General features: G+C 44.5%; 1 protein-coding gene across 2 annotated transcripts in view; it reads right to left on the reverse strand.

Annotated features, from left to right (window-relative positions):
* FRMPD2 (FERM and PDZ domain containing 2) overlaps positions 1–22,084 on the reverse strand; it is a 67,103-nt gene that overhangs the window by 11,356 nt on the left and 33,663 nt on the right. Inside the window, exons 15-25 of one of the 2 annotated variants that reach the window (XM_020916259.2) lie at positions 18,365–18,575; positions 14,952–15,052; positions 13,327–13,419; positions 12,549–12,656; positions 12,340–12,456; positions 9,332–9,537; positions 6,982–7,086; positions 5,831–5,924; positions 4,914–4,999; positions 2,933–3,080; positions 1,103–1,317 (exon numbers count right to left, since the gene is read on the reverse strand). In XM_020916259.2, coding sequence (XP_020771918.2) covers positions 1,103–1,317; positions 2,933–3,080; positions 4,914–4,999; positions 5,831–5,924; positions 6,982–7,086; positions 9,332–9,537; positions 12,340–12,456; positions 12,549–12,656; positions 13,327–13,419; positions 14,952–15,052; positions 18,365–18,575 — 1,484 coding nt within the window. Of the gene's footprint in view, positions 1–1,061; positions 1,318–2,932; positions 3,081–4,913; positions 5,000–5,830; positions 5,925–6,981; positions 7,087–9,331; positions 9,538–12,339; positions 12,457–12,548; positions 12,657–13,326; positions 13,420–14,951; positions 15,053–18,364; positions 18,576–22,084 lie in introns of both variants that reach the window. The other variant, XM_070470993.1, reaches the window with a different exon arrangement.

Here is a 22,084-nt window from a genome sequence, read left to right on the forward strand (position 1 = left end):
ATCATGGAATAATGATATCTCTCTGCTAATTTCATAGCTCGTGTCAGCGAGTCTACTTTACCCAACTCACTCAGTTTCTGCACTTTGGTAACTGCTTCTACCCACTCCCTCTGGATTTGGGGGAGAGGGTAGATAACTGCATCCACTGTTCTCAGCCCCAAGGCTCTACACTTTCCCTTGAGTTTCCCAACAACCCCCACACCTTTATTAAGCTTTCTCAAATGGTCCAATTTCTGCCAGGACCTTGACTGATATGTACAATATTTCATTGAGATGCTATGTCATAAACATTGTTGTTGTTGTTCAGTCACCAAGTCATGTCCAGCTGTTTGTGACCCTATGGGCTGCAGCACATCAGGCTTCTCTGTCCTTCATTCTGTCCTGGAGTTTGCTCAGATTCATGTCCATTGAGTCAATGATGCCATCTGACTATCTCATCCTCTGCTTCCCTCTTCTCCTCTAGTGTCCACTTTTTTCTTTCTTTTTTATTACATTTTTTATCATAAACACAACCTACACAACTCTACATGCCAAAACTGTAAATTTAATAGAGAAATGGAAAACAGAGTAGAAAAGGCCCATTGAAACTTCATGCCCATCTCTGGGAGTGAGTATTAGGAGACCTTGGTGGCTCAGACAGTAAGGCATCTGCCTGCAATGTGGGAGACCTGGGTTCAATCCCTGGGTCAGGAAGATCCCCTGGAGAAGGATATGGCAACCCACTCCAGTACTCTTGCCTGGAAAATCCCATGGATGGAGGAGCCTGGTAGGCTACAGTCCATGGGGTCACAAAGAGTTGGACACAACTGAGCAACTTCACTTCACTCACTAGCACAGAAGTCAGAGTTTTATCTTGAGTTTCAATACAAACCTAAGTCGAAACAAGGCTTACTCAAGGTCAGATACCTAAGAATTGAGGTGAAATTTTTAATATGAGGATGTTCTGCCAATTTCTCTCTTTATGTGATTCAAGCTCAGACTCCAGGTGTGATTTCCAGGAGCCCACAGTATTCCTCACTGAGGGTGGGTGGCCCTGAAAAGAACGTTCTCGGCCCACAAACCTTAGTCCACAAACAGGACTTCATCCCTCACGTCCTCCCACCTGGAAGTCCAGGCCTTCCGTGGACCTTCCATTCACAGCCAGGATTATGTCACCAACTGCGATGGCCCCGTTCTCCTCTGCCGGCTGCCCAGGGAAGAGCCGCTTAATCATCACAAGGTCATTCTTGAGGTGGCCGCAGTGCTCGCTCTCCATCTGCACAAAACTGAATCCCAAACCACTGGCATTCTTTTTTAGCTTGACTTCAAACTTGGGGCCTGTATATGGGATGTGAATGAGATCCATCCTTCAGTAAACTACAGATGAAATTTGCCAGCCTCAAAATGCAAATTGTCAAATAGATGAATTGTTTTTGTTTTATGTTAAAAGGTTTCATTTTGTTCACTTTTATACGGAGTCTATTATACATTTTATAGGTCAATGCCATCCAATATAAATATGTGAGCTGCATATGCAAACTACATATGTAATTTCAAACTTTAACCCAACATATCTAAAATATTACCTTTTCAACATGCAATCAATGTGAAAAAAATTATTAATAAGGTATTTTACATTCTTCTTATGAACTAAATCTTTAAAACTCGAGTATGTATTTTATCAATTTGGATTGGCCACACCTCAAGTATTCAATAGCCACATGGGCAAGTGGCTACCATATTGGACAGAGTAATTATAGATAGCCAACAAAGTTATATGTAAAGATGCAATGTATAGCCATCTACAATAGACCCATATCACTTAATAAAACTTGTATCTCATATATTCCTGTTACCCTTTTAGAACCCCAGTCATGTTTTAGCATACTTGAAAAAAACTTTTGGAATAATTAGACCATGACAATAATCATGGCCAACTCTATGAAAATGTTTTTGCTGCCATTTTGTTTAGCCCTATGAACTGACCATAGACAAAACAACTGCTTCTGGGCACCCAAGGTGGACACAGACTCAGGAACTTTTATAGTCTAGCAGCTAAAGAGGTCTCTAGGCCTCCCGTCGGCTGCTTGTACCACCCCAATAGAGGGACAGAGCACTAATTTATAAACTCAGATTTGGGGCAAGAATGAAAGTGTCTGAAGCAATTAGGTTCAGGTATGTCACATGACCATTTCACGATCATCATCATCTGACCACTATAGCTCATTCTGTAGTCAATTTCTCAAAGGTCCTCGGTGGAGTGAGCTGAGGAACAATGAAAGAGGAAACAGGCTTATTTTATGCACACACCTTCCCCCCTCCACCATGTGTATTCAAGATGACTTATGCCTTCAGAAAAATCTCTATAAAGAGGTTGAAAAGCGGTTAAGTTCCAAATCATGCTGTTTTAAGGGAATAAGTGTCTTCCTAGCAGGAAACAAAACCATAGGGAAGTACAGAAAGGCAACCCATCAGAAGATGTGCTATAGTATCCCTGTAAACTGATCGTGGTTTTGCTTTTTTAAATGCTAATAACTAGGCTAGGTTTCTGAGCACCTTCCTCTCCTCACCCACTTCAGCATTCCTCAGATTTTACCACAAAAATCTTGGCTGAAATATGGACATTAGGTCAGAAAAGTCATGACCCTTTCATTTCAATTTCAACCCCAAACACTTATACACAAGCATTTCAGCAGTTGATCAGAAAACCTCAGAAGGCTTCGGGGCAGACTTATACCTGGTCATCATATTTTGGACAATGCATTTTTTCCCCAGAAATATTTCATTAGATTGCCTTCCATCACATCAGAAAGTCGGCCCCATTATAACCACCACTGCTCATTATCTTCTGAGAACCCAGATGAAGCCTTCCTGCTTTCCCTTTGGAGATGACAATTCAAAAGCAGCACAGGATGACATGACAATAGTAACACTCAATTCTCTCTCCTCTCACCATCTGTCGCCGAGACACTGCTTGCGGGCCTTCCAGGCAAGACTGTTGCCAAGGAAACAGCCATGCACTCATCTCCCATCCTGTTATTAGCAGAAGGACACTGCTGTGCAATCCTGGGGCCTCTTCTTTCTAAGACCAGTCTTGCAACCTAGAAGTGTGGGCGGATGAACTCAATTTACACCTCATATGGCAACCAGGAGGCTTTCCCTCCATACAGAAAATGCTTCATAATTTTTTGATACTTCCAGTAGCTACCTCATTTGAATCTCAAATCAAAATCTCCAATCTAGCCTATTTGTTGGGGTCCAGAGCCACATTTCCAACTGTCTATTGGACAAATGATCCTGGAAGTAATGCATGTACTTCCATTTCAGTATATTCAAGGCCAAATCATCTTCTCTGTCTCACTCAACCTCCCTGCCCCCTCCTCACTCTGCCTAAAACACTCCTATTCTTGCCTTTGCTCTCTCAGAACCCAGACCTGTCCCTCAGCTAACCTCCCAGGGGCCACACTTGCAGTAGCCCAACTCTCTTCCTTCCACCCTCCAAATACACATCTGGCTTCCAAGGCTTGTATATTCTCCACCAGAAACATCCCCCACAATGTTCCCGTCTCCATTCCCTCTCCTGTTGCCAATGGCCAGCTGAACCGGAGCAAGTGCCCTCTCACTTGACGTCCTGGACCCTATCTCCTCTTCCTTCAGTCCATTCCCCTCAAGGTTATTGGTGGATTAAAATAAGACATGAGTTGAAAATGCAACATTCTTGATTAAAAGTCTCCAGTGTTTTCCATCACCTAAAATTCAACCCCTCAGGACAGGATCCCAGGCTTATGTCAATCTGGCCTCCCCCTTTATTTCTGGTTCAATTTCCCATCCTTCTCCCCCACACTGTATGCTCCCATTACCCAGAGCATGATCCCATGACCATACATCACCTGGAAACTTTTGATTCTAAGCTGCCATTCAGGGAATCCGACCCTGCCAACATCCTCCTGCAGAAATGGCCATTCAGCACCAAGCATGTGACCCCAGAGTGACAGTTTCTACCTGTCACACCCCTAGTAGGTTGGCCATTCTCTAAGCATGCTCGTTAGTCAAGTTCTAAAGAATAGAGAATACTCATAAATGATGATTCTGTTTTCAAGATATGTCGACCATGGTCACCAAGACAAGTAAATCTCACCACAAACTAGAAGAATGCTTTGGGCAAGGAAGCAAAAGGAGGCCCTTCCTTGCCTCTATTTGCCAGAGTGGGTCCCAGGGGTCCCTCTGCATTTCTGCCAATTGCTCAGTTGCCAAGAGGGAGATTCCAGCTCTCTGGCTTAGGACACTGTGGCAAGCAGAGGCTCCCACCCTCAGGTGGAGGATGCAACAGAGGACAATAACATCCAGATGCTGCCTGGATACTGCACAGAAAGAGAACTTAGAAGTTAATGCTCTGGGCATCTTGATTTCTACCTCATTGTCATTAAAGGACCCCTAGGACAGTGTGTCCTATAATTACACAAGATGATGGAACTGGCATGAACTTGAGGTGAGGCGGGGTGTCAATGTGTGCTGAGGCAAGTGCTGAGAGGCCCTGAGAGCAGATGGAGGCATTGGTCAGCTACGGCTGGAGCTGAGGGTATGAGGGGACGGCCAGAGCCAGGCAGGAGAAGTCCCTTCACTTCATCAGCTCAGTCCAACTGTCTGACTCCAGACTCTAGCCAAGCGACAGTAAGATTTTCAGGGCTCTCTATGGGAGGTGAGCTTCCCTACCCGGGAACATCTGCCTGCTTCCTCCTGACTTTGACACCTCCAGGGAAAAGTTGCTGCTAAAAGGTAGATGTGAAAGGAAAAAAAAAAAAAAACAGAAAAGAAAGTCTCGTTTGTTTCCTGCCTACCCCTCCCACACCCAGAGGCAACTGCAAGTTCCGATGCTGCCAGGAAATCTCTGGAGGGATGGGCAGCTCCCCGGTAAGCAGTAATGTTGCACTCACCTGTCCAGAGCCCTTGAGGCACTGCACGGCCTGCTTGTGGGTGAGGCCGCACAGACTCATTCCATCCACCTGCAAGAGCCGGTCACCTGGGAGGGGGAAGATGTCATGTCCCCGAGCTGCTCAAGCTGCAGGAAGGACTCTTTGGGGAGACCCTGCCCAGCACCTCTCCATGCAGCCTCAAGAAGGAACGGGGAGCTAAGCTGGGAGGAGCCCCAGCTGGGCCTGAGTACTGGCCCCTTGTGAACACCTCCACTCCCAGTGGTCTAGAAACTTCTGTCATTGGCTCACAGAGTAGTTAGCCAACTAACAAGCACAGCCTTGTCCTTTCTCTCAACTTCCCATGAGACTATTTTTGAAAGGTTTTGCAAGTCTCTTACAGGTAACATTCATATCTCCAGGATATTTTTTATTTCACAAAAAGGTCAGGGAGACCCAGCTGATGCCAGGGATGCTGGAATTCTAGGGGAAATGTATGTAGGTAAGAGCTCAGTGCATTTTTTAGCTCCATTCTGGCCATTTTGGAGAGCAGTGAAAACTCTCCCCCTTCCTTCAGGGCAGCAGGCTTGAGGACGGGCAGAGAGGAGGCTTGCTGGTGTTCTCCCCAGATACTAAAGTGGGGGTCACCAACACCTATTCCATCCTCCATGGGGGGCACTACTCCCATGAAAGCCGAATGGCCACAAGCTTATTTAAAAATCTCATATTTTAAAATCACCTGTGTTTCCCACATATTTTGAGCCCCATGTTACGTGTCAGGTAGGTGGGCCAGGCTAAATCGTCTTTTCCAGGTGAAGAGACTGAGAGCTAGAGAGACAATCATTTGTACAGGGGACAGAGTGACAGTTGGGCAAGGCTTGCAGGCTGCAACCCCCAGGCCAGGGCTCCTCACACCCCAGAATGCAGAGCCCATCCCTCACCCTGCAGGATCCGCCCTTCCTTGGCAGCTGGCCCTCCGGGAACGATGGATTTCACGTAGATACCTCCACAGAGCACACTTGTGTTAATTCCTCCCTGGAGAATACAATAAAAAAAACCTCACCAGCCATTTGCTCCCCTCCTGAAGGGTCTTTCCCAACCTCCCTGACTCAGAGCCCCCATCTGCCTGAGACTCTATCCTATCACCTCCTCTCCATGTGACACCATCTCATATATTCACCTGTTGATTCAGGCTGTATTATCCACTGAGCAGGAAGGTTAGACACTCATAAGAAGTATAACAGTATGAGCTGGATGAGAGAGTTGTGCTGTATCCAGCCCAGCACTGGCCCATGGCAGGTGCTCAGAAATGAATCATATCAATGTACCACTTTGTGTCTCCATAAGCAGAGACCAGCAAAGGTGGATACAGCTATGATCCAAAAGGCTGGTGCTTGGCCTGTCCCATAGGCTTGTGTGTTGATCTGTGTATGCAAAGGTAGAATTCAACTACACAGTGTTCTGCAATTTACTATTTTTTTAACTTAACAATAGATCACTAAGGTCCATACCATCGCTAGACAAAGATCTAACCCTTTTTCTTCTAATTTTTCCATGCATGTATGTACATACATATAAAGATTCAGTGGGATTATATCATTTATGTACAATTTTTATCCTCACTCCTCCAGGGTCCGCCAGATGGAGCTCAGGAATCAAATGCAGTGTCCATCCTGAATAGAAGTCTTGCCAACCTGACTTTGTCCTGGCCTTGGACATGGGAGCATGAGGCCCCACTGTGTCCCTGCTGTGGATGACTGGAGACAACTTCACTCATCTTTGGCTTGTGTCCCTGAGTCCCCACCCTGCTATCCTCTCCTTATTGTTCAGTGTAACCTTAATTCCAGCCATGCTCCTTGGAGTGTCTGCTCATCCCAAGTTTGTCATCAGTCCCCCAGTTTCACTTTCAACTCCTATTCCTCACTGAGGCTCCCACAGATTTTCTTGGTTCATCACTTCCGGTGTGCTACTTGTACCCAGTGGGCACTGGGTTATCAAAGATTGGCATATGAGTGCAATGCAATGCCCACCAAGGCTCCAGATGAGCATCTTTTCAACTATTTACTTTTCAAACTCTCTTAGAAATTCTTACAGTCACGCTGAATCCAAGTGTCCCATCTTCTTTAACCAGCTCCACGAAGTAAATTTCGCTGGCATTGGTTTCTGAAGGTGATGGAGGACAGGAAGAACCAGCACCCTGCCACAAGCAAACAGAAAAAGAGAAGGTGTGAAGGCACTGGCGCTACCTAAGCAGATGGCATCTCTTACCTCTCCCTCGCTCTCAGGAAATAAAGAAAAAAAAATGGCACACTAAAAAAAATCGTAAGTTTCAGAGTTGGGCCAACAGAGGATTCCTTGTATGAAACTTGGACTTGTCTCCTGGTCTCTCCAGCCTTGTTTCCCAATCCACAGAACTGGAATGAGAGATCTCCTTCTAACAGTGAGTATGAATGATGCCCAACACCTAATATGGCCTCAATAGATTCCCTTCTGTTTCTACTTGAGATGCAAATATTGTTACAAGAGCTGAAGTCATTCAGACACTTCCTACACACAAGACACCATTCAAGTGAGGGCATGCTGGATACCAGACACATAGCAGCTTCCCCAGCAGAAGAAAACCTCAGGAGGATCTTCAGCCATCTCTAACGAGAGTAGCTGCATGGGTCTCTACTCTACAGTGAGTGACTGCATGAGGCAAGGACAGAAGAGAAAATTATCTACCTCATCCCAGGCATTCTGCTCAGTGCTGTGACATGCATGATATGTTGAGTCATCCTTCCAATCACACAATGTTAATTGAGCACCCACTATATGCCAGGTACTGTAAAAGTTGGGGAGATGGCAGTGATAAGACACACCTGCCCATATTGAACTACTTCTAATGGGGAAGGATCTTTCAATGAACTGTGCCAAGAAGATGGGGCCACAGATACTCCCAGCCTTTTGTCCTATCTGCCTCATTGACTTAACTACTTCCTGGTCTACCTTGTCAGAAAATATATTTAGCACATAGAAAATAAACAGGCTGAAGTAAGCTTAAAAAAAATCTTTGATACTAATATTTGGTCTTTGGTCTTTGGCATTTTCCTAATACAGAGCTCTCAAATCCCTGGGAATTTTCTGGATAAGGAGAATGTCTTTGGTTCTAAAGAGTGGACTCTGGCTTCCTGTACAGTTTCAGGATGGAGACTGGTGGCCATAAAATCAAACCATGATTAGAAGCTTGGAACTTTCAACTCCACTCAACTCCCTATCCTCTGGGGAGGCAAAAGGAGCTGGAGATTGAGCTAATGATCCATCATATCTATGTGCTGAAGCCTCCACAAACATTTTAAAAGTATGGGATTCATAGTTGCTATGTTGATAAACCCATCTATGTAGGAAGTATGGTAAACCCGCACTCCAGAGGGACAGAAGATCGTGCTCTCAGAACCCTTCTAGACTCTACCCTGTGCATCTCTTCATATGCCTGTTTCCATTAAAAACATCCTTTACAATAAATCAGCAACGGTTGATTTCTGTTTGAAACAGAACCGTTTCTGAATGAAACTGTTTTCCTGGGTTCTGTGAGTTGTTCTAGGAAATTAACAAACCCAAGGAGGTGGTTACAGAGAACTCCAGTTTGCAGCCAAGTCGGACAGGAGTGTGGGTAACCTGGAGACCGACGACTTGATTGTGGTCTAAAGTGGAGCCATTTCGAGGAACTAGTCCTTCACCTGTGGGATCTGGTGCTAATTCCAGCCCATTAGCATCAGAATTGCTTGATATGGAAAACCCACACAACTGGGGTCGTGGTGTGTGAGATAAAGGAGAACAGAGTTTCGTTCTAGACACAGGGCTTTAAGGCAGAGTGAATCAGAAGACATACAACTGACACAGCTCCACGGGGCCCACAGCAAAAGGGAAAGAGGTCTGGTGGGGCAAGGAGACCTTTCCATCTAGTGTCAGTGAAACACAGCTGGAGGGTGGTGGCCTGGGAGCTAAAGCAGACAGTTCTCTACACACCAAAGCCAGCCTTTGTCTTCTTCCTCCTTGGTGTGTTGTCAAGAGCAAAGCCAATGAATTGCAGCTTGAGGGCCAACTCGAGGCCGACAATGAGAGATGTCTGATTGTCCCTGCACTGGCCTTGGCAGCAGCCAGTCATTACCAGCCACAGTTATAATTAGTGACCAGGGTCACTGAAACCTCCAACACTGAGCCCTGGCACTGTACTAGAAGTTTTACCTTTTCCCTTTTATATTTTTTCTCAACAACCATGCACTGTGAGCATTTCTTTCCATTTTGAAGATGAGAAAACTGAGGGTCACAGGGGTTAAGTAACTTCTATCTGCCTGACGTGGCAAATAGAAAACAAAGAAGAATTTTTGAGCCAAAGCTGTTGGGCTTCACAGCCTGTTCTCTTTACTCCAGGTTCTAGAGTGAAGCAAGAGGATGATTACCTTTAACGGCAGAGCAGACAGTTGAGGCCTCAACCTGGGCATTGAACTCTGAGCCTGAGCCATTTCCAGTTCTTCGATATTTCTCTCCCGGTCCTGTGCGTGTGATGAAAAACTTCCCCGGTGTCCATTGCTCAGGCTGTCTGTAGAGAATACCCCTGAATTGGCTGTGCTATTCTTCTCCTCGCTTGAGGTATTGCCGCAGACACCTAGAAAAACAAGCCAAGAGGAAATCGACAGCTTGGAAAAAGGCTGGTGTCTCGGCGGCATTTCTATGTGGGGCACCGTGTTTTCCTCCAACGACGCAGAGATCTTTCATAGCCGCTGGGAGCTGTGTGAGTTCAGCACCTCATGAAAGATGATGCATTTAGAGTAGAGGGAGGATTCTGGATGTGTTCTAGAAGCTTAAATAGAGCTTAAGCGACCCAATTGTGAAAACACAGGAGCAACGGACAGTTATAATGGCAGTTCCCCCTTACTAAGCTCTTGTCATGTGATGGGCTCCGAACACACACATACATATGTACCTTTCCATCTCTTTTACATACCCACCAGGAAGGTGTGATCCCAGTTCAAACCTAAGAAAGCAAAGTGAAAAGGGTTAAATCTTGCCCAAGACCCCATAACCGGCATGTAGCGGCACTCTTAGAGCTGGCCTCTTCCAGGGTCCCTGCTGATCACACCTGTAATCACTCTATGATCCAAAGACCAAAGTGTCCAGTCACTGGGAGCAACTTTGTACTAACTGATGGTGGACTCCTTTTGGGTGAAGACTGGGCCACTGATTCCCTTTTACCCCATGTCTTACCCTTGAGTTGACATAAAGCAGAGGAAAGAAACTGAAGAATCAATAGGCAAAACCCTGGACAAGGTAATTCACATTTCTGGACCTCAATTTCCTTATATCTAAAATAGAAATAATATCAACTAGTTCACAGGGTTGGTGAGGCTTAGAGATTATATACAGAGAAAGATGTTTATATGTGGAGAGAGAGAGGGAGAGAGAGATTACAGCTTAGTACTTGGTACTAAGAGCCTGGATACATGTATTTACTATTCATATGTTAGTATCAGTGATTCAACTAGATCCTAGTATATAGGAGGAAGGAACACAGTTAGATTTTCTTTAAATCTGGATATATAGACACACAAGTAAGTTTACAACTTTTGATATAGACTCATCACCACCCAAGAAAGTGCCCAAATCCAATGAATGAACTTAATTTAATGCATTAGATTAAAAGTTGTTCAATCCTAAAGGTATTCAATAGAGAGTGGTGGAGCCACCGTTCAGTAACGACTCATTTCTGGCCATTTTATTCAGATTCTACTGTCATTGTCCTCTGGCAATGTTGGAAGCATCTGTTCATTTTCTTCCGTACCCTCAACAAGAGATGAGGACAGGACTTATAATTGGATTAAAATGTCAAGCTGTGCAACGTATGTCCTGCCTAGTGGAAATACAAGCTAGGAGACTTTCTATGGGTAATTAAAACTCATTTTATTGTAGATGGTGATGACTGCTCCTGAGGGAATGATATCTGTCTTGTTCTTGACCTCCAATCTAGAGGACCTCCCCCAGTAGCACCCCACCCAGATAGAAACTCCTGGCGATCAAGCCTCTGCCCACAGTGACCAGCTGGAGTCTCTGTGGAAACATCTTGCTCCAACAAAGGTAGCAGCTGTGTCGAGGAGCCCCAGCTGTGACCGGGCAGAGTTACTAACAGGTGACAGGTTCCCAGGATGAGAGTACATGTAATTCAGAGGCACTGTGGGTACTCTATCATCTAAAATTCTAATATGAGACTGTGATTTTGAGCCTCACAGATTTGGGGTGCCACTTCTTGTCACCCCCCAATCCTAGCAGACACCCTTGACACAAATGACTCCAGCTCAACTGTATTATGTTTCTTGATTTAAGAAAAGGATGGTTTGATTTCTCCTTTCTGTTTTTCCTGTGGAAAGTGTAGAGGGAAACCAAGGAGCTAAAATAATGTGGGAAGAACAGTGACAATGTACAAAAGTCAATAAAGCAGTGAGCTGCGGCTGATACTTTGGAAGGGCTGGGTCAGCTCTAAACACAGGATGGAAGGCACATGTCTGAGGCCCCAGCTTGGCCACCTCTCCCACTCCCCATAGCTTCTGGATCAGGGGGAGCTGCAGCACCTGGGAAAGCCATCTGGTGATGGTGTACACACATGCAAGAATGAGAAAGATTTTTCAGTGGGCAGGGCAAAGGGGGCAACTACATTTAGGACCCAGAATTGCTGGCTGGTGTGGCTTGAAGCACTGCTGTACATGAGAGGGAATTATACAAAGCTCCCGGAGTGTGAGCCTTGCTTTGTAGGCAGTCTGCTGGCAAACTGCAGGATCATCCAACCAAAAAGCAGTGGAGGACCTAGGTAACTGGGAGGGAAAGAGATGTAAATATCTCCCCATTACTTTCACCAAGCCCCCACTAAATCTGCCCCAGATAAACATAGTAATATTGTTCTTTGATAGTAGATAATTGTCATATAGTTATCTAGAGGATGAATAAAAACATTAAAAAAAAAACTTTACTCACTTGATTGATCTGTAACATGCTGAGCCTTGACGAAGTAAGAGCAGAATGCTTGTTATGTGAGTAGCCTCCTGCCCCATCTCCTTCCCTTTTGACTGCCACACCTATGCCCCAACTATGCAGCAATCCCACAGCAGCCACTTTTAATGAGGACTTGGGTGACAGAATGAAGATCCTCCCTGTCATGTAACAAGAGTGGCAGCAAAACACACAATGGCTGCATCTGATAAAGAACTAAGGTAGGCTTCTCCCATTCAGCAGGACCAGCAATGGTAGAGCCTGTGCTGGCCCTGAAATTGCGGAGTTTATTGATCTGTGCCAAAGGCATTACCACGGGGAAAGTAATAAACAAGACCTGCATGACTTAGAATCCCAGTCCCGGAAGGTAAAGACGCACTCCTTAGAATAAAGAAGACTCTCCAGCTTCTGAAAGCAGATGAAGACATACCTTTTGACTGAGAAATGATTAATTCTATGTTGTCAGGAGAATTCTGAATCATTCTAACAGCCATATCGAATGTGAAGCCCTCCAGACTGATGTGATTCAGGGCTAGTATCTGCCCTCCTGGAAGAATAAGACATCTCAATCATCCCATCAAGAAAATGAAAAAGAGCAATTCCTTAAAGCAGCATCTCTGGCAATTTAAAAAGACATACCTGGTTTGATCTTTTTGGCTTTTTCAGCTGGTCCCCCAGGTATAATAGAAGATATAAAGATGCCAGGATCGACTTTGCCTACATCTTCCCCCTCATTAATCACAAAACCTATAGTCCAATTATATTAAAGAAGATGATAATGATTTTGCAGCTCAGAGAGATTAGGTTATTTATTTGAGATTATGCAGCTGATATTTGTACCTAGGCCCTCTGATCTTCAAATAGCTCTTTCTACTCTGCCGTGACACACGGAGAAAAGTAGATTGTCTCCCTTTCAGAAGCACAGCTGAAGCCCATCAATGTGCATGGATTTTGCTCCAATACATAATCAGAGATAAGAAAAAGATGATTTTTAATCAGGTAATTTCTCTCAGTGCCTTATTTCTTGTAACGTTATATTAAGATTTTTAGGGGTCTTCAAATGTGGTAAATTGTAAGAGGTGAAAAATATTGTCTATTCTTCTCCATCACTAAGAATTTCAATATACTAAGAAATGGTGTTAGGTGAAAAATTGTTTATCTACCTTGTTCTTAGATTTTCAAGATATGCACTCCAAAATCTTATAGGATCTAAAAAGAAACTTTTGTCCCCAAAGTTCCATTACTCATTAGGGATATTTAAAGGGAAGAAAAAGAAGTGACCACTGAAAAAAGGCAAATTGGAAGAGGACAGGCAGGAAAAGGGAGTAGGAAAGTCTAAAGGGAAGATGGTACACACCTCCTTTCTGCCCAGAGACAGAGAGAGAGACTGGGACTTCTCTACTGCGGGCCCTCTTACCAAAACCACGGTGTGGGTCCCGGCTCAGAGTCACATGCACAATTTCTCCATCTGGTTCAGCTATAAAGCTCCTTCTCCTGTTATTCCGTGATCCTAGATATGGAAACAAAGCCACACATTGTGCTTTTTCCCAAACTTATCTGAGATGTAACGCAAAAGGTGTGAACAGCATTTCACACACACATGCATGTGCACATGCATGATACTGGGCATGGATTACTGAACACATACCAGATGAGCTCACTGGGTCAGTGGTGGCTCATCAAAAGTAGAGGCAAGGCAGGGTGGGCCATGTGCTTGTTCTGCATGACTTATTACAGCTATTCTTTTTCTATACTGGTCTTAGGATAAGACAGAATTTGAGCAGAGATGACTTAGCTGACAGGGCCTCCCAGGGAGTACAATGGTAAAGAATCTGCCTGCCGATGAAGGAGATGGAGGAGACATAGGTTTGATCCCTGGGTTGAGAAGATCCCCTGCAGGAGAAAATAGCAACCCACTCCAGTATTTTTGTCTGGATAATCCCATGAAGCGTGGAGCATGGAGGACTATAGTCCATGGGGTCACAAAGAGTCAGAAATGGCTGAGTAACTGAGCATGTACAACCTTGCTGACAATGAAAGCTAAAACTAAATTTGGAGCACAGAGAGGAGACAACAAAGTCTTCCTCTTGTTGGCCCCTCACCACCAGGGGTGACGTGGCCTCAAAGTCCAGCAGAGGCACCCTGCAAGTTTTCCCCCAGCTTGGGTCTTGCAGGGGACTCAAGACAGAGCCTTAAGGGGTATTCCAATGCTGACCACAGAGCACATGGAAAAATCCCCAAATGGTAACCCTCCCCTCAAGGATTTCCACATCACTCCCTCCCACAAGGCACCATAATGGGACTGGCACACAGGTCATGTAAAGAGCCACTCGGTGGTATTCCAGATCCAGCCCCCGGGCTTAATGCTCATCCAATATAAATATCTTCTCTAATTCAGGAATCTTTATGTCCCACTGGGGACCTTCCTAGAGGATATATGACAAAGGGGGAGGCTGCCTGCCCTGTATATGTTTTCTGGTAAGAGAAAGTGAAAGTATTATTTGCTCAGTCATATTTGACTCTTTGCAACCCCATGGATTGTAGCCTGCCAGACTCCCCTGTCCATGGACTTTTCCAGCCAAGAATACTGGAGTGGGTTGCCATTTCCTTCTCCAGGGAATTTTCCAGGGATTGAACACAGGTCCCCTGCACTTGGGCAAATTCTTTACCATCTGAGTCACCAGGGAATCCCCTTTCTGGTAAGTAGTGGGACAAGATATTCTGGGACTGCATGATGAGTTGTAACAAAAGTGAATGAAGCATTTTTCTAACCATGCCTCTCCATGGCAGGTATGCCTCTCATGGGACCAGTGCTCAGAATCTTGGCCAGTGCTCACACATTTCAGATCGATGTGCCCAGCCCAAGCCAAAGGTGGACAACAAGGGCTCTTTTCAACCATAAGTAGTTTTGAGATTAATGGAAAAGCAAAAAGACTGTGAACATTATTGGAGAAGCAAAATGAAGTGATGGCAAAAGACTGAAAACCAAGCATAATGTGTAAGGTTTTCTTTACCCCTACTTGGCCGATGGTTGGCCTGTACCTGTGAGCATGCTCTGAGCAGGCTGCCTAGAGAGAGGGTCACAAGTTGTTGGCTTCTGAATCAAACAGAGGCGCTCCAGCTGCTCTCGGCCAAGGCAGGGGCTGTGGGGAAAGACAATAAGTTTGATAAGAGGCCCCTGGGAGGCAGCTTCCCATCATTCAGAGTATGTGTGGTGGTCCCATGCTCTATCGGTAGCAGATCCATAGATGCCATCAAAGGCCTATCTGGTTATTCGAAGTACACTGGAAGGAACGGCTTTGGGAGCTTTCTCTCATAGAGGAGACCCTAGAGTCACCCAGGTCCCCTATGAACCTCCCATTATCTCTTCTTTGGGTTTGATAAGCAGCCTTTCAAAACCTCCACTTTCTTAACTATAACAAAAGAATAATATTCCTATTTCCCAAGACTGTGATGGCTGCAAACTAAGGTAGTATGTATACAGCACTGCTGCTTTTAGTGGGTCCTGATTTTTTGTTGTTTGCTTTCATTTTTTAGCTGGCCAGCCCTGCTCCAGCATCCCCACTGTGATGGCCCCTGAGGTCTTCACACAATAACTTACCTGCTAATCCTTGCAGCTAAAAACAGGAAGCTTTCATGCTGGCATTCAATTGAATTTGCTGAGACAGCATTCTAGCAAACAAAGGATGTTTTAGGCCCTAGGAGAATAATGAATGAAGTGGGGAGCCTGCCCTACCCACAGGGCCACCTCTGCTCAAGATAAGCTACATTCAGGGATGAACAAAGTAGAGAATGAGCAGGAAGAACAGAGGCAAAGCCACAGGACTTAGAGCCTAGGAAAAAGCCAGCACTGGGCCTCATCTGAAAAAGGCAGGCCAGGAGATCAACCACCTGAACAGATCCAGTAACCCTTTATCACCCAGGGTGGCCCCAACCTCAGGGACGCCACAGCTGCCCGCACTGTTTTAGGCAGCTAGACCAAGGTGGAGATGGATGCTGGCAGGCAGCTTGCCACCAAGCCTCTCACTGTACCCTGGGATCAGTGTTTTTATGTTACATATATTTGACCACAGTTAAAATAAGAGACCTTAGATTTCCCTTTTCATGGAAAGTTATCAGTAACCTCTGATGAAAGAGATGGGAATGCCAGACCACCTGACCTGCCTCTTGAGAAACCTGTATGCAGGTCAGGAAGCAACAGTTAGAACTGGACATGGAACAACAGGCTGGTTCCAAATAGGAAAAGCAGTACATCAAGGCTGTATAGTGTCACACTGCTTATTTAACTTATATGCAGAGAACATCATGAGAAACGCTGGGCTGGAGCAGGCACACACTGGAATCAAGATTGCCAGGAGAAGTAACAATAACCTCAGATATGCATATGACACAACCCTTATGGCAGAAAGTGAAGAAGAACTAAAGAGACTCTTGATGAAAGTGAAAGAGGAAAGTGAAAAAGTTGGCTTAAAGCTCAACATTCAGAAAACAAAGATCATGGCATCTGGTCCCATCACTTCATGGCAAATAGATGGGGAAACAGTGGCAGACTTTATTTTGGGGGGCTCCAAAATCACTGTAAATGGTGACTGCAGCCATGAAATTAAAAGATGCTTACTCCTTGGAAGGAAAGTTATGACCAACCTAGATAGCATATTAAAAAGCAGAGACATTATTTTGTCAACAAAGGTCCATCTAGTCAAGGCTGTGGTTTTTCCAGTAGTCATGTATGGATGTCAGAGTTGGACTTTAAAGAAAGCTGAACGCAGAAGAATTGATGCTTTTGAACTGTGGTGTTGGAGAAGACTCTTGAGAGTCCCTTGGACTGCAAGGAGATCCAACCAGTCCATCCTAAAGGAGATCAGTCCTGGGTGTTCATTGGAAGGACTGATGTTGAAGCCGAAACTCCAATACTTTGGCCACCTGATGTGAAGAGCTGACTCATTTGAAAAGACCCTGATGCTGGGAAAGATTGAAGGCAGGAGGAGAAGGGGTTGACAGAGGATGAGATGGTTGAATGGTGTCACCGACTCAATGGACATAAGTTTGGGTAAACTCCAGGAGTTGGTGATGGACAGGGAGGCCTGGTGTGCTGCGTTTCATAGGATTGCAAAGAGTTGGACATGACTGAGCAACTGAACTGACTGACTGATGCGAGATATTAAGGATTGTGAAAATCTGGCATTCATAAACTAAAAGTAGAGGAGTACCAGAGATTACTGAGGACTCTGATTCAGCTTTCGATTGAGAAGGCTGGCTGCCATGCAATGTTGCCAGTCCCCTCATGGGCATGTCCACTAGCAGGTCACTGGAAGGGTATTTTGCAGTCAAAACATTCTCAAGATGGCCTCGAGTCAGTCATGGCTTCTTTGAGCTTTTAATCTATCAAGTGAGCTAAGCACACCATCCCAGTCATCCCCACCAGGGGGCTGGGCATGTAAATAAACAGTCTTGGAGCCTTCAGACCAGTCCAGATGAGAGTACATTAAGAGGAGAAGAGTCAGCCAGCCAAGCCCTGCCCTAAATTTGTAACCCAGAAAACTGTGAAACAGAATAACAAAATACCTGTTATTTTAAGCCACTGTGCTTTGGAGTTGTTTGTTACACAGCAATAGATAGTTTTGCTTCATCATTATTGATTGGGTTTGCAGTATATGGTGATACATATTTGCATCAACAGAATTGGGAGGCATAATTTTCTATGAATTGCTTTAAGATATAATATATGCATCACAATCCAAATCAACCACCATTTCCTCTTGCTGAAACAGATGTATCACTCATTCCAAAGAACAGCTCCCATAATATCTTCATTGGTCACATGCTGCCTGTGAATCTGTGCTATTTATAGAACTTACCATGTTAGTGCAATCCAACTTATAGGCTATTTTAAAATTTATGGAACATTGTGTTATAATGTAGAGTTATGTTGATAAGCTCATTATTTTCCCTTGCAAATTAAATTACAAGTGATTCATCAACAAAGAAAGCAGCAGTAGTGTAGCAGTTAGGAGTGCAGATTCCAGGGCCAGTTGTGTGTGTTCAAGTCTCAAAATGGGAGAAAATAGAAACTACTTTGTAGGGTTGTGAAGGTTAAAGTCTTTGATGGGTACAGTGTTTAGAATAGTACCTGGTTCATGACAAACCCGAAAAGGCTACTACAACTTGTTTATTTTGTCCTCATCAATTTCATATCATCACCTAGCTCTTTCTCCACCAAAAGATAGCGCAACATAGTAGGGGGACACGGCATATCTGCCTTAGAGGGTATAGCATAGATTTGGCCCACAGACAGCCTTCGGGAAATCTCTGTGGAATTAATTGATAATTACCCAATGAATGCATACTTCCCTGAGACATCTGACCTCCTTTAAACAATGTCTTCACATAGGGATTGCTCCAGAGCACCAAGTACATGGTGGTTCAGGCCCAGAGAACAGATGAGTCAAACCCACCTGCCTCTGAGTCCTTGTGCCCTCGTCCCCTTGCTGGTGTCCATGGTGAAGTTATCCAGGGACCTGTGCAGCAAGCCTCCCGCGGCATCCTCCAGTCCGGGTACAAAGAGCGCGTTTTCTGAGCATGACAGTCTCTGAATCCAAGTGAGTTGGTTGGACTGGGCCAGGTGTGCAAGACTCAGACTGGCCATTTGCACACACTTATCAGAGTCTGAAATGTGGCAGAAATGGACAAGCATAAAAACCCACAAGAATGATGCTGGGTCCATCACTCTTATGGCAGCAACACATCACAGGCCCCAGGTGCTGTCCTGGCTTTTCTTTGTCTGCATGGAGGGACCTATTTTTCCTCATGCTGGCTCGTGGAGCTGCTGTGATGAGCCCTGAGAATGCCAAGTCTGCCTCGTTAGCAGCCACTAAGGAAAGAAAACTCAGACACACAGGTAGAAAGAGAAGGGATACCCTCCATCCCCCGGCAGCTGACAGGACTTTGAGCCACAGTTAACGGCAGTGTCACAGCACCAGCAGAGCCTTGTGTAAAATTAACTGCCGCCACCCGTTCTGCTCGCTGCCTTTACAAACCATCCTCCAAATGTTAACAAATAGGTCTGCAGATTGCCTGAGATCCCAAGATTACTCTCTGCCCTGTGGGACATAATCTTTCATCTCTACACAGCTTAGTTTCCTTACTAATAAGATTTAAGATCTGATTTTCTGAAATATGAATAGATCTTCCAGTTTAACAACGCCCTCCCTCCCTTCTTGCAGAAAGAGGTAACAAATGATTTTGATGAAATCCCTAACATGAGCCCAGGAATGTGAGTGACTCTCACCACTTCACTGTTTATGTCATTCGTAAGAAACTGGATTCGATAGATAGATTCCTTAAATTAACTAGGATTTATACAAAACCCAGTTTGTAATTTGAAAAAAGAAAATGATGACTATGTTCTGACTATCAACTGATGGTACAACCCTGATACGACCAAGAAGAAAAGAATGCTCAGCACATGGCATTTGTGTGGCTCCAGTTGTGTGTGTGAGTGTGTGTGTCTGCAGTCATATTTAAAGCACAGTGAGGTGTCTTCAATGAGAGCTTGTCCATGAGCATTTATTTCCTCTAGTAGACAATCCCCCTTACCTACAATGGTGCCTGGTTTGTTGTCAGTACTGTACCCACTGAAAAAGGTAGCTTTTTTTTTTTTTTGGCCTTACAACATAGCATGTGGGATCTTAATTCCCTGACCAGGGATCAAACTTGCACCACCTGCAGGAATCTTAATCACTGGACTGCCAGAGAAGTCCCAAGGTAGCCTTTAAAAAATACTTTGGGGGAACATTCTGTGTCTAGGAGGCATTCAGTATCATCATTCACATACCGTAGGCAAGGGAGATGGAGAAGGAAATGGCAACCCACTCCAGTATTCTTGCCTGGGAAGTCCCATGGACAGATGGAGTTACAAAAGAGTCAGACACAACTTAGCAACTGAACAACAACAGGCAAGGAAGAAAAGAAGACTAAATGCAATTTGAATATGATATAGCAGCAATGACAGTAATATCCACACTAGCAGCCTACCCATCCTGTGTGCTTATTACTTGCCAGGCACAGTGGTAAGCATGTTATCTGTATTGTCTCATTTAATCCTCACAAGAACCCTGTGGGTTAGATATTATTATACCCACTTTATAGATGAGGAAAAGTGAGGCTAAGAGAGAGTTAACAATTTGCTCAAGGTCCCCAGGTTTTGTAGGTGGTAGAGCAAAACGCAGTCAGCTGACTTTACAGCCCATACCAGAAAGTGGATGTACCAAGGACATGGAGATAAAAACAGCACAGGAGACACATCTGAAGCATGTCCAGCCCCCTCTGATTGCCAAGGTCTAAAGGGACAGTGACCTTAGCCTTAACTATGGTGGATATTTAATACTCACAGGGAGACACTGTAGGGAAAGAAAGTGGTGACAGGGACTCAGCTCAAAAAGGTTTTGTGGGTTTCAAAGAAGCCTATGCATAGAGGTTGGTGGTATGGGAAGAAGAGGATGTGCCCTAAGAAAGGCTCCAGAAGGTAGCAGAGGAGGAAGATCACCAAGGGCCTGAGTTCCCAGCAGAGCTCTGTCCCCAGCAGAAGATGGGGAGCACTGGGGCGCCAGAGAGGAAGCCACGAGGAAACGGATAAGGGAATTAGGGCAGGAGGGCGGCTGGTCACTGCAGATCTGTGGAGTCTTACAGCCACAAGCTTGTGGAAGGGCCACAAGTACCCCTGAAGCTTCTGGCCATCTGTCTGAAAGGACGAGAAAAGGCCTGTGGTCCTTCTCTGCAATGCTGACAGATTCTCTCTGATTTAATCCTGAATTTATGCACTTGTAGAAGCTCGGTGATTTTTCTCTCTCCCCAGGGAATCAAATATAACTATAAAGTAATATGCTTGTTGAGACAATTCACAGAAGAATGACTAAGAAACACTTGGAAAATGTCCAACTTCCCAACAGTCAAAGAAATGTCAAGTGAAATAATGCTAAGAAATCATTTCTCCCTATAAATGAACAAAGATAAACATGATAATATCTGTTCCAGCAAAGATGCAATAAAACAGGCACAATAATACTGGGCATGGGAATGGCACTCAGAAAAACAGCAAAAGCCCTAAAAATGCCCCTGCCTTTGTATCCACAATTTAAATGAAATTTAGCTTAAAGAAATAATACAAGATACAAAAAAATTTTTCTTCCACTGATGTTTGCTGCAATATTATTCATGATATTAGAAACTTAAAAGTAAACATAAAATCAAAATAGAGAAACAATTAATTAAATGATTGTATTTCCATACCAATTATCCATCCATTCATTCAAAAAACATGTGTTAATATTAACCATCTCCCACTTGATACACCTATTTCATGTCCAGGGACCTTCTCCCTACCTTCTGGGAACTCCCAGCTCACTGAAAAGTGGAGGTAGACACATCCACAAATAAAAGGGGCAGAACACCACATGTGAGAAGATGGAGCCTGCACAAAAGAAGGAGAAGTCAGCTCCATCTGGGAAGGCAGTACAGAGGCAGTTAACTAGCAAGGACTTCAAGGAGCAGATTGTCCTTGATCTTATTCTTGGAGAATCAGACTTATCTTGGTTTTCTAAGCCTGGAAGAGCATGGCAAGTAGAGGCCATGCAAATATTAGATTCCCCAAAATTCCTATTATGGTAGATTTTGTAGTTTGGGAAAACAGTGTATTATGAGCAAAATAGGCTTAAAAAGACTAATTTTGCTAGTAAGCCCACGGTGTCTTTATAAATATTTTATGTTCATTGATATCAGGCAATAAAATAGATACTGATGATGTCTCACACTTTATCTCAGCAATAGCAGGTAAGACACAATTTACATTCATTATTTCTAGCTCCCTGGAAAATCATAGAAATGCTACTCTGTGACTTCAAAGACATATTTATATATTTATTTGGTTTTGCTGAAAATAAGAGGCCACTTTTATTTTCTGTATTTGGTTCTGCATCTGAATGCTCAACAGTTTTGTTTCCTAGTTGATCCCCAACCCCAGGATGCCAGGACTGAGTGATGCAGCTCCCCTGTGAATCGACTGCTGCCAAACAAAACCCCTTGGCACTGCTGCAGTCTATGGGGTCGCAAAGAGTCGGACACGACTGAGCGACTGAACAACAATAAGAAACAAAACCCCCACAAGCAAGAGCTGCCAT

Source organism: Odocoileus virginianus, chromosome 7 (assembly GCF_023699985.2).
Source record: "Odocoileus virginianus isolate 20LAN1187 ecotype Illinois chromosome 7, Ovbor_1.2, whole genome shotgun sequence".
In the NCBI taxonomy this organism is placed as follows: Eukaryota; Metazoa; Chordata; class Mammalia; order Artiodactyla; family Cervidae; genus Odocoileus; species Odocoileus virginianus.